General features: G+C 32.2%; 1 protein-coding gene across 3 annotated transcripts in view; it reads right to left on the bottom strand.

Annotated features, from left to right (window-relative positions):
- Positions 1-13023, bottom strand: part of LOC149793348 (uncharacterized) — a 238037-nt gene that overhangs the window by 184158 nt on the left and 40856 nt on the right. For all 3 annotated transcript variants that reach the window (XM_089967332.1, XM_089967334.1, XM_089967333.1), the window contains exons 25-33: positions 12381-12503; positions 10844-11056; positions 9699-9848; positions 7970-8031; positions 6071-6118; positions 5342-5513; positions 4091-4244; positions 2266-2423; positions 1385-1558 (exon numbers count right to left, since the gene is read on the bottom strand). In XM_089967332.1, the coding sequence (XP_089823458.1) occupies positions 1385-1558; positions 2266-2423; positions 4091-4244; positions 5342-5513; positions 6071-6118; positions 7970-8031; positions 9699-9848; positions 10844-11056; positions 12381-12503 (1254 nt within the window). The remainder of the gene's footprint in view (positions 1-1384; positions 1559-2265; positions 2424-4090; positions 4245-5341; positions 5514-6070; positions 6119-7969; positions 8032-9698; positions 9849-10843; positions 11057-12380; positions 12504-13023) is intronic.

Below are 13023 nucleotides of genomic sequence, written 5' to 3'. Positions count from 1 at the left end.
CTATCATCTTAAATTCCATTGTCCTTCCTCAGTGCCATATAAATTTACATATTAAACAAGGTATCTGCTTGCCACGAGAAGCAAACATGCAATAGTAAACTATAAACAGACTGGCATGGAGGAAAATACAAAAGTCATTCAAGCATAAAAATTAGGTCATCATGACCTATTTTTGGTACAGATGAGCTTAATATTCATAAGTCATTCAACTATGAAGACTGAGTCACAAGAGACGAAGTTCAGTATGATTGAGTTACTCTCCTTGAGATGTACCTACATACCAATTTTAACAAGTGTAAGTGAAATAGGGTTCTAGATACTGAAGGTGTAATGAATGGAAAGCTGAAAATACAAAATTCACTCAGACATAAAATTTGTTTTGGTATGGTTTCGTTACTTTCAATAGGAATGCAAGCACCTAGACAAGATAATGAGGTTGTGACACACATATAATTTAAAATATAAAAGTTATTAAAGCATTAAAAAGAAGCTATATTGACCAGGCTTTGGTATGGCTTAGTTACTTTACTAATATTTACATGGGTTAAATAACATCCAAAATATAAATGGCATAACAAAAGAGCAGCTGAAATAACAACATCACTTAAGTGTGAAAATTACCCAGTTTAGCAAGATTAAGTTATCCTCTCTGAGATGCATCCACATACCCATTTTCATGTGAAAAGGTGAAACAGGGTCCAATATTTGGAGAATAAAAAATGAACAACTCAAAACACAAAGATAACTTAAGTTTAAAAATTACTTTACACTGACCTAGTTTTGGTATTAAGTTACTTCTGTCTAGACATATCCAAGTATCATTCTTCAGGTATAAGTGAAAAATGATGTAATCAATAACAGCCAAAAATAAAAAAGCCATCAGTGTGAAAATTGGGTTACATGGACCTAATTTTAATATGGTTAAGTGATTTTGACTGAAATGTAATTATATCCATGTTTTCATGGCTGTAGGTGAAAGTCCATAATACCAAGGAGGTAATGAAAAATACAACTAAAAATATAAAAGCTTCTCAAGTGCAATAATTAGGTCCGAGTGACCTGATTTTGCATGGCTGAGTTATTTTTCCTTAGGTGCATCTTAATACCAATTTTCACATGCTGGTGAAATAGTGTTCCAAATTTTGCAATTGACAAACAAAAAACAAACCTAAACATATGAACACACAAACAAACTGACAAATAGCTCTATCTCCTCCCAACTTTTTGGTCAAAGGACAAAAAATGAATTATCTTATCCAATCACACTTCAGCTCACCAGTAGGTATATTGATTGCACAATTGTTTTCAATAATTGGATTAAGGAACTGGTACAAGTATATTGTAAGAAAGTGTGGAAACATAACATGATGAGGCAGAAACATACCTCTCCCAAATTAAGAAGAGAGGCTGGAAGCGAGGCTACACTGCTGCGTTTGTTCTTGCTGAGAGAGCTTTGGTTGGATATACGACTTGTTGTTCGGGCCTGATTGCGGTTCTGACCCGTCACTGGGACCTGGGAGTTACCTCCCTCACTCTGTGACATTTCACTTTGGTTGTCCTGCGAAAAATATGTATCCATACAGGTAATAAATACTATTTAAGAAAACTAGCTTGATGGTACACTAAAACAAATGTCTTTCAGGTGCATTTTTTGGTTGTTATTAATCAGCAAAGTAAAGACTATTATGAAACACTTAAACAAAACTTTCTAAAAGTCATAAGTGTGAGATTTTGACAAAAAATAACCTAAAATATTGACAATTTTGAATGTAAATGTACTCTCACCTATTTTGTAACTCAAATTTATAACGGCATAATAAAACCAATCAATATTAGGCACAGTCAACAAAATTTTAAACTAAAATGGTATGTTTTTTTATGATAGTACTTGTCAATTTATATGTTTGTGTGTGTGTATGTAAATATATATATATATATATATATATATATATATATATATATATATATATATATATATACATACATATATACAGAGAGAAAAAGAGAGAGAGAGAGAGCTTTACAATGTATCAGTGCAATACATTTTTTATATAAACTGTTCTTATAAAAAAAAGTCTCATCTGGTACATTAGGACTATTATATATCCCTTCAAGGGGCACTTATCAATGATGAAAGAACAAAAGTTCTTCAGTTAACAATAGAAATGGACACAGACAAATATAAGAATTAAGATGATGTGAAGAAATATTTGTTTAAAATCACAGAGATATTAAATCAGAGAGAAAAGAGAGAAAGCCTCCTACTTGAGTGACTTCAATTTGAGCATCAAATTTGCTCCTGATGTGGGTTTTCAGCTCAAATATTTTGCTTAGCCACACTTCTTCATATGTTTTAAGGGATTGTTCAATAGAAAGGTCCTTCATGGCTCTCTGTACTATGGCTCTCACATCATCCACATGCTCTGAAAGTAAATGTAATCAATTTTGTTACAAGATGTAACATATATTTAACATAAAACATCATAAAAAGTGATTTGTATAACTTGGTTGTTTTCCCATTCAAACAATATAATGTGAATTAAAAATTCATGGGATACCAGTTTTCATGGACTTTGTGAATTTAAAAACCCAAACATGAAACAATTTCTTTTTGGCTACATGTCCTACAGAGCAAGTGACTTGAAGCTTTATTTGTCCTGCATCAATTTTATGCATCCTTCACTGTACGTAATACTGAATCTGCTTTAAGATGTCACTTGTTCCAATTTTTCATTGGCTGCTTATCCTGCATACATTTTACTCCATAATACTGAATCTGATTTAAGATGTCACTCGTTCCAATTTTTAATTGGCTACTTATCCTGCATACATTTTACTCCATAATACTGAATCTGCTTTAAGATGTCACTCGTTCCAATTTTTAATTGGCTACTTATCCTGCATACATTTTACTCCATAACAATGAATCTGCTTTAAGATGTCACTCGTTCCAATTTTTCATTGGCTACTTGTTTCACTGGACATGCATCATTCAAATGTGACTTGCTCGAAGCAGCCACCATTTATAAGCATGAGTAGATGAGTGGAATTTTCTAGTCCTGAAGACCCACTGAATAAAGATCCATTTATGAAGTCAACACAAATCCTTTCACAATAAGAGAAATATACATGATGGTAAGTAAAAATGAAAACATAACATTTCTCTGAACCACTAAACTTAAAACATATGAAGATAAATGAATTCACAGCATATATATATATATATATATATATATATATATATATATATATATATATATATATATATATATATATATATATATATATATATATATATATATATATATATATATATATATATATATATATATATATATGGCCTGTGATGTTTTCTGTTGTTTACTCAGGACATCCTCAGTCAGCTTTGTATCCTTGGCGTGCATTTCGTCTAATAATAACAAATGTGTTCAAAGAGTCATTGAAAATCAACTATCCTAAATAGTAACTTCCATAACAGTTGTGGATTTATTTTGTAGACATTCATTTCAATAATGTGTTTTGTTGCTACATTACTTCCTCATTCAAGATATTTTGTTGCACTGTACTCAAGAAGCATGTAATGCTTTAGAGCATTGATTAATAAATTGGTGGGACCCATGTTAGCTCAGCTGGTAGAGCATTCAGCTTGTAATCCAAGACTCATGGGTCTGATACCAACTGAAGGCAGTCTTGGTTGACTAACTCTGTATAAACTTGGAAAAGGGACTTAATTCCAATTTTTATTGCATGATACAGTCAGTGTTATGTTAAAAGTGGCAAAGAAAAAACACAATAAAAAGCACAAAAAAACAGATCGGTGTTTAAAGGCACATCAGCACATTATATATCTATATTTTGGAGCCAAAGCTTTGAAAGTAAAGGGACTTGTTTAAAAACACACCACATCAGCTGACAGGCTAGTTTGAGAAATATCTGAACCTAAGAACCACTGACTGCAAGCTTAGAATGTTAACCACTGTACCATTATAGATAAATATATAACTACAATTCTGAATTTTGTTTTCATTAATACAGCTGCTGAAATGAAAAAAATTTGAAGAAAATTGCAGCAATACAAATAAATACTTACGCTGCAATCCCAGACTCAGAAGTTCTCCAAGAGTCATCCTCTTTAGAGTATCATTGTCAATTGTGAGGGCACCACCAGTTACACGTACAAGCTGCTTCCAGTGCCGGGTTCTCATGGCAGGGTTACTCAGGTCATCGATTAAAGGTAAGCAGACCTGTAAGAAACGAGACAAGGAGATATTAAATCATGTGAATTTGCAACTATCATAAATATCTGTTTATAAGATAGGTCCAACTGAAAACAACATAGAACCTAATCTGCCAATGCATATTACAAATCAGGGTTTATGTTCATTTTTTTCCTACTCATTATTCCTAAGAACTACATAGTCCAAGATCTACTGGTGCATTATGCAATGGCAGATATGGGTCTATGCAGTTTGCAGTAAAGATGGTATACACAAAGCATTTACTTTTGATATGTATTGGTTTCATGAAGAACAAAATCTGATGACTAGTTTTATGTTGAATAAAAGAAGCTTGTAGCAAAATATGACAGCATATGCTTGGCTAATATGAAATTTCTTTAAGGAACATTAAAAACAAATACTTATGTACCCAAAGTGGTCTAGCACTCTCAATTTTTACACTACTTGTGCAAATAACAAAGTTTCTAGGCTCACGATTTTGCATACTGTTTCTGCTATACTTAATTTCCGTGGTAACATAAAAAAATTGAATTGGGAAAATCCTAAGTACAAAAGGCACCTTTACACAACTTGCTTTACATGTGAACCAAGTTTAGTTCAAATACCTTCAAAAACAACAACAACAACAATAATAATAAGAATTCTTTATTTAATGAGGTTAGTCAGGAATACAAATATATCTAACTTCCCTTGTAGTGGCATAATGATGAGCAATGTTGAAATTTGGTTTATGCATTAAACTGGAAACAAATACTTTATTTACACAATACACAACAAAAAGAACTGGTAGCTAAAATGTTTATTCCTCAATTATATAAATGATAAATCCATCTTATTTACAACTTTGGCATATACAGGGAGCAACTCTGACTGAATGGACTCTGGACATATCATTTTATTAATTATATTTATGCAAATTTAGTTTCCTTGTGAAGTCCAAGAAAATTCTTGTTTGTTAAAACTTGTATGATTTACTTATGACATATAACAGATGATTCATATAAAGATGGCAATTTATTTCTATCATGTGAGACAGAAATCTTTCCTTAAGTCAAAATTTTCATCTGGTAAAATTACTATAATTTTCTTTATTGTAATCTTACCTGAATAGATGTAATGGACTCATGCAGTCCCATGTAGACATCCCAAGTGAAGACATCTTCTGGCAAAGCTCGCACTATCTCCAGCTGTTTGGATGTCTCCTCACGAAGAAATTTGGTGTTCATCTTCTGCCAGCGATGTCGCTTCCACTCTGCTTGCTGCTCATCAATCACTCTGGATTACAAAAGATTTCTGGGAATTATTCTTATTTTTACTTGCTATACATCAAGCTAACATGTATCAATATTTTATTTTATCATAACAAAGCACAAAGCCTTTTTACAAAAAGAGTTTAACAGATGCCTCACCAACCATCGATTCAGCAGCATCATAAAATATTAATGACCTTGCAGTTATATACGTGCTACTCATGCTGAGAAAGCAAGACTTTGTACACTGTAATTATTGGAAATATTGCATTTAATTTTTCCCCAAAACATAATTAGGCCATTTGGTGTTTTTTTTAATGACACTTTTCACATATAACTCGTTTTATCATGCAGAGGAAATGGAGGCTAAGTGTCTCTCCCAAGAACACACAGATCAAGCTAATCTAATCTAACCTGGGCAGGAAAAGCACAAATAAACTAATTGATACCCCTCTACATTTAAAAGCACCTCTCTTATATGTTTTATACTTTGGAATATTAAAGATACAAAAGGACATTTTACTCTTTGCATATGATTCAACATTTGCATAGGTCCATGCACAGATATATCAAAGATTTTACCTGACTGTTTCCCAAATTTGCTTCAGATTATTCAAATCCTGCCGGCATCTGCAATATACAAGGGTGCATTTTGGAAATTTTTGGAAATAAAAATACATGTAAGTATTAATGAAAAAATACCAGCAAATGTATGCAAGTGTGCAAATAATAAGTTATAACTGCAACCCTGTAACAAATGCATTTTCTTAATATAATTATAGTAAACAGAAAAGAAAATAAATTATAAACAGGAATTCATTTCTGTCATATACTAGTAACTGCAATTATGCAATCAACACATGTCTGTGATGATTATGGCAATACCTAGCTAAAGTGTCTGCCATAAAACTGGATGATAGTACATCTGTATGACAGTTAGACAAGATCATGTGCTCAGACTGAAAGATGGGAATCATATCAGCAACCAAGCTGGCTCATTGCTGTGCATTATATGTACACAACTACATGAGTATACGGTTCTGTTTATTTGATATCAGCCACAGGAGTGACTTGATCCAGAAATAACTTCATGGTCTGAACTTCATGGTTAATTGCTGGACAAACTATTACTAGAATTTTTACAACTTATTTCCACTTGGATTATTTCTCTACAGTTCTGCATCAGATTTATATATCAACAAAGTGGATGAATGGAAAACATAGAAAAGACAATGTAGCCAATTTAATTTTCAAAGTTGTATCTCTCTGTCACAGCTTATACTCAGCTTGTTTTTCTTCTATTTCCTTGAAATAAAACTTGCACGAGAGTTAATGTTCTTCAAATTTAAAATCCTGGGCAATCATTATGAATAATTAGAATTAGATCAGTGACAGTACAAATGCAATCAGATTTTGAACATCAGAATATATATAACGGATACCCATGGATTTCAATTGATTCACAGTGCCTGAAATCTTACCACAGAAGTCAGAGAAAGATTCTAGTACAAACTTCCATAACATAACACCCATGGGGAACTCAAATTACAGGATACTTTACAAATATTCTTCAAAGATCACAATCATTACACAAAAGCTATTATTAAACGGTTCTTCATCATATCCATGCTAAGAAAGTGATTTTTACATTTTGCTTGAGAGAGGTATAAAATGAGCCAGGACTACAGCTTTACATCAGTAGTCTATTTTCTAAGCTATTGTTTTGCAAAAGGTTTGCAGTATACTAATTTAAAAGTAGAGGATGGATGTCCTTTGAAATTTCAAAACACTGTACTGATATGACTGGTCTTTGTCATATGCTAAATGTAACAATTACACAGGCTTGCTTCTACAAGAATATGTACACTAAATACAAACTGCAAGTAAAATACATCCATTAAGTACTATGACAATGTAACAATCTAAACACTAAATGAGTAAAAGGGTTCAACTGCTAGACAAACTTAATGATAGCAGCTTGCTAGGCTGGGCCTCACAGCTAATTTATTTGAGTACCTGTAAGCTAGGTACTTAATAATAGTTCAGTTCAAGGTGTTTTAGTCTGTTGTTCATGGCAAAAGAAAATGATTAAAGCTTATGTTCCATGTGATACCATCTATACTCACTTATAAGTTGAGCCAAACTGCAACCAACAAAGAACCTGATCTGATGTAGCATAAAGCACCTTCAGATCAGGGTTGAAGTTATTAGTTCTACTGATTACTCCTAACAAACTGCACACACACACCATGATCTTCCAGCACATTTCGCGACATAAGATCTAGGTCTGTGCAGTTTGCAGTTAGGCTCAACTTATAAGAATGTATATACAGTAAATAACTGAAAAGGTCAGAATACAAATTATTATACTATCATGTATAATATGATTATAAATATCTGGCCAAGAGATCATGAAACTCAGAGCTTCAGTTTAGCATCATCAAGCTCATAACTTTCATAATCTGTTTTTCTAATACTTACTGGGGAAGAATATTGAAGTTGACAACAGAAGCTTCCAAGAGTTCTTGCAGCTCTATCAAATCCTACGAGGAAAATTAAAATTCAAAATAATGTTAAAAATAATGTGATACTGATGCACTTCAAAATCAGCAGGAAACACAGTATCAATTAAAGCTACAAAATTTCCTTGGTTTTAGATTGAACAAATGTGGCATATTTGGATGGTGATGAGCTTCTGAACAGGCGAATCTTAAGACACTGATTACTTTGAAGTTGAAAAATAAGGCACGGTTCATAATTTTAAATAACTGTTTTAAAGCCTGTCAACATAACAGCAAAATAGTTTACATTATTATCATCAATTATACCAGATGCACTGTACTGGATGATTTTGCTGAGTTGGCCTCAAAAGATTTTAAATGAAAAGATGGTCAAACAGAAAATAAAGTTCTGAAAGCTTTTTCAATATGTATTTACTTTAAGATGAAAAATTAAATGCTTTTCCAAATTGTTATGTACTTTTAGATGACAATATTAAATGCTTCTTCAATTTTGATATACAGTTAGATGACAAAATTAAATGCTTTTTCAATCTGTGTATACTTTTAGGTGACAAAATTAAATGCTTTTTCAACTATTTGCTTTTAGATGACAATATTAAATGCTTCTTCAATTTTGATGTACTTTTAGATGACAAATTAAATGCTTTATCAGTTTTTATGTACTTTTACATTATAAAATTAAATGCTTTTTCTTTTTTTATGTACCTTTAGAGAACAAAAGCTTTTAAATTTTGATGTACTTTTAGATGACAAAATAAAATGCTTTTCTGATGTACTTTTAGATCACAAAATTATATGCTTTTTCATTTTTAAATCATTTTTGATGACAAAACTAAATGCGTTTTCATTTTTAAATCATTTCTGATGACAAAATTAAATGCCTTTTCAAATTTTTTTGTGCATTTAGATAATTATATCCACTTTCTAAGAATATTTATATTAACAAAATATTAGCAGATAAAAAAACATGATGATCGTTTCTTTTCTTACAAATGGCAGGTTAAACCTTTGATAATGGTTCTTCATTTAGTCTACAGGAATGGACAACAAATTTGGTCAAAAATTCAAACTGCAAGATTTTACAAGCCCCGCCATTAACCTCTAGAAATCAAAACAGAATTTAAATTTCTGCTAACTTCAAGTATAGCCTGATAATAAAAGATCAATTCATATCTGCATGACATAACCTGAAAAATGATTCTTAAAATTCAGACAGTGTCTAGATACAAGATCTATTACAAAAGCGTTTACTTGATATGAAATTTAACAAATGAAATTAATAATATTATGGGCCATAAACTGCTTGTAATAATGTTCAATGAGTTTCATAAATTTAATAAACTGTAATTTGCAACTCAATACAACACATATCTGTAGGAACCATGCATTAATCAATGAAATTGCCATGAAGCACCGCTGATTATTGTTATGAAACAGTATGATATACAATTGTTATGATGTGACATTAACACTGTGTGAAAAACAATATGAACACTATGTGAGAGAAAAAAATTATCAAACAAGGTGGTAGTTAGCAATTACAGTAATCTGGTATTCAAATGAACAAGAAGAAAGTGTGTCAAACAGATAGGAAACCTGTATGGAAATTTTTAATTTGTGGTTTACTATTACTAGATTTTTAGTACATGTGAAATATAAAAAGTATATATTTCTAACTGTATGTGTACCTGAGCTTCATTCTCCAGAACTGTCAGTCTGCGAGAGAAGTTGTCAATTACGACCCAGGCATCTCCAATAACACAGTCCCTACTGTAGATGTTTGATGCCTCCAGTTCCTGATTCAGTTTGACCACAAGGCGTCCAAAAGCCTCCAGGTCCTTGAGGAAGAAAAAAAAATGCAGAACATGATAAAACATATTTTCAAAGAGTGCTGTTAAAGAATGCATATTTTTGTGATAAAAGTTTAATACCAGAATGTATGTTCAATTCAACTTTAATCAAAGAAATGCATTTTCAATATATCAGATCTAAAATTTTGCAGGATTTATTTAAGTGGAAAAAAAAACTTGTTGAATAGTGTGTTTTATTCACGTTTCCCACCTTACCTCCAATGTACCGAGTTTATTCTGGGATATGCACTTTTGGAATTCAAACCAATTTCCAAAATATACTGTTCTTAAAAAAATAGTCAATTGTGCTGAAATGGCACATTGTAACTGCAAACCCTACCTTTATTTGTTTTAAAACCCTATTTTTAGAAAATAGTTAAGTGGTAAGTGATGTTTCACTTGCATCCCATGTTATGCTGCACAAACATTGCACCCAACTTACAAACACTTACACAGTCTTATCATTGGCAATGCTAACACTAACTTTCAACTAATACCTACCATGTATACTTACATATAAGATGGATCCAACTGCAAAAAACACAGACCCAGATCTGTTGGTGCTTAATGTGTAGGCAGATGTGGATCTGTTAGTTGCAAATGGATCTGACTTGTATATGAGTACATACAGTATTTATCATCAGTTTCTAAAACAGGCATACACCCCCCCAAAAAAAAATTTCATTTTATCTGGCCACATGTGCAATTAGAGTTAGATACACTTGTTTAACTGTGTTTTCCCAGGGTCTTCCTTCAGCAATTATATCCTATCTTGCACTGAGAAATGGTATTAACAAAAAAAGAAGAAAAAAGTTCAACAGTGGCTGTTACCTAGCTCACATAAGAAAACTGCAATAAAAAGATATATTAATTAATAACTGACAGTAACCAATACACAGTAAACAAAGTCACTGTATCCATTTATATACCTGAATAGTTTCTTACATGTTGAAAATATGAATAGTAATACACATTATCCACACCTGGGTGATCCTGACAGATTCTTCTTGTATCCTAGGTCCAAGTCTCTGTTTGGCCAGTGATACTTTGGTCTTGAGGTTATTCCACCTCCCTGGGGCAGCAGCAAAGAGCTGCTGAGTCTTGTCTGGAAGTTTTTGTCCATATTTCTTCAGCAGGAGAACTGTACGGTGCATGGCTGCAAATTTTCCATCCATCTCAGACTGCTGAGCAGAAACCTGCAGAGATATGAAGAATAAAATACAGAGGTCACACTTACTTTAAAGGTTACTATAAATTTTTATTTTTTTAAACAAATGTTTGTTAATTAAATTATGCAAACCTATAAAGGTTTCTGTAATTAACTTTTTGTCACAAATATTTCATAGAACTTATATCCATAATGGAATCAATACTGTTGTTGTTGTTCTAGGGTGTAACGCCTTTTTTCAGCACAAGATAGGCCATATATGGCAGCCAGTATAACTGGTGGAGGAAGAACCCAGGAAAGAACCACCAACTCATGAGAAGCTACTGGCAGGCTTTCCCACGTACCCACACTAGCCGAGCCTTGGACTCGAACATACACAGACAGAGGTGAGATGGCAGTGATCCGGAATGGTAAGCACTTTAGACCACTCAGCCAGTCGGGGCCCCCCATAATGGAATCAAAATGATGCTCCAGAATATCATCTTATATAGTATCAAATGTCACCAGTTAATTTATTAAAAAATCAAAATATTATGTACATCTGCATCAAGGAAATGTGCATAATTGTTTCTTTAGTTATAAGTATATGGAATAAATTTTTTATATTCATATAAGACTTTTGAAATTATCTTATCTCTATGTTTGCCTTGGGGGTGGGGTTTTGGTAGAGTATGTGCTTTATGATAAATGCTGTCCATGATTTTGTCTACCAGAGATAGACATGATGTAATGACATAAAATTAGATTTTGGGTCTAGAACACACTTCATGAATATGGTTGATGTAATGTCTTTATTACTGTCATATAATTGATAATAAATATGTATTTTATATTAAAAACTTCTAGCCAGATTTTTAAATCTATTCATACTGAATTATTTAGGTTAATATACTGATTTTCTTTACTTAACACACATAATAAGACCTCATGACATCACAAATAATGTGATGGCATCATGCAAAGCAAATATGTAATAACTAAGGCATCCATAAGTATTTCAGACTCATTTCATTAAACTGCTCTATTTTTTTATCCCTGTAATAGGTTGACCATTAGGTTGCTAATACACTATTCTGTGGTTTTGTCAAATAAATTCAGTATTGTTGTTCATCTTAGAAATACAGTCTTGTAGTAGTGCTCAATTAATTTAAATTGTTTGTTCACCAATGTATCCTAACAAAAATTATTTAATTCATTTCATACATTTGATATGTACACTCATGTAAAATCCTCTAAAATCTCAGTTGCTATGACAACTGAATCATTATTTTAACGAAAATGATAATCACACTGTACAGAATGTGAAATATTCTGAAATTGGCTCGTAAAAAGAAATACAAAGAATTTGTTACCTCATTGAAGAGTCTCATCATCTTCATAAAAGAAGCAGTCTCTCGCTCCTCCCCTGTGATGCCTTCAATCTCTGGTTCAATTCTCTTTAAGAACTGGTCAAGTTTCTTAAGCATATGGGTCACCTGCAGAACAAAGTTTTGGCTGTAATGAATGTCACCAGTTGGACAAAACAAGGTATAAAGCCAAGAGTGGATTTTACTTTAGAACAAAGTTTTGGCTGTAATGAATGTCACCAGTTGGACAAAACAAGGTATAAAGCCAAGAGTGGATTTTACTTAGTCCATTTTTCTTACCATATATACTCGTGTATAAGCCGAATAATGTAGGAAAAAATAAAGGCCTGGAAGAAGGGGGGGGGGATCGGCTTGTCTGCGGGCCAATGTCCAAACTTTACAGTTTTAAGTCTTTTTGTTGACTGGCTGTAAATCTTGGGATATGAAAAAATAATTTTGTCCATGTCCTAGGACATGCATGTAAAAACAAAAATCAGTGACCCAACATATTAAACTGTTAAATTGTGGTTTATTTTTTGTTCTGATTTATTTTATTTTTTTATTGCTGTAGAGATAAGAAAAAATCATATAATTACGAGAATAATGTTTAAACTTAACCTTCTATTTAGTGAAGAAGCAAATTCTTTCT

The sequence above is a fragment of the Sinohyriopsis cumingii genome, chromosome 8, assembly GCF_028554795.1.
Source record: "Sinohyriopsis cumingii isolate HCF-2022 chromosome 8, ASM2855479v2, whole genome shotgun sequence".
In the NCBI taxonomy this organism is placed as follows: domain Eukaryota; kingdom Metazoa; phylum Mollusca; class Bivalvia; order Unionida; family Unionidae; genus Sinohyriopsis; species Sinohyriopsis cumingii.
Note: the sequence above shows the minus strand (reverse complement) of the source record. Positions and strands in the feature narration are given on the sequence as shown.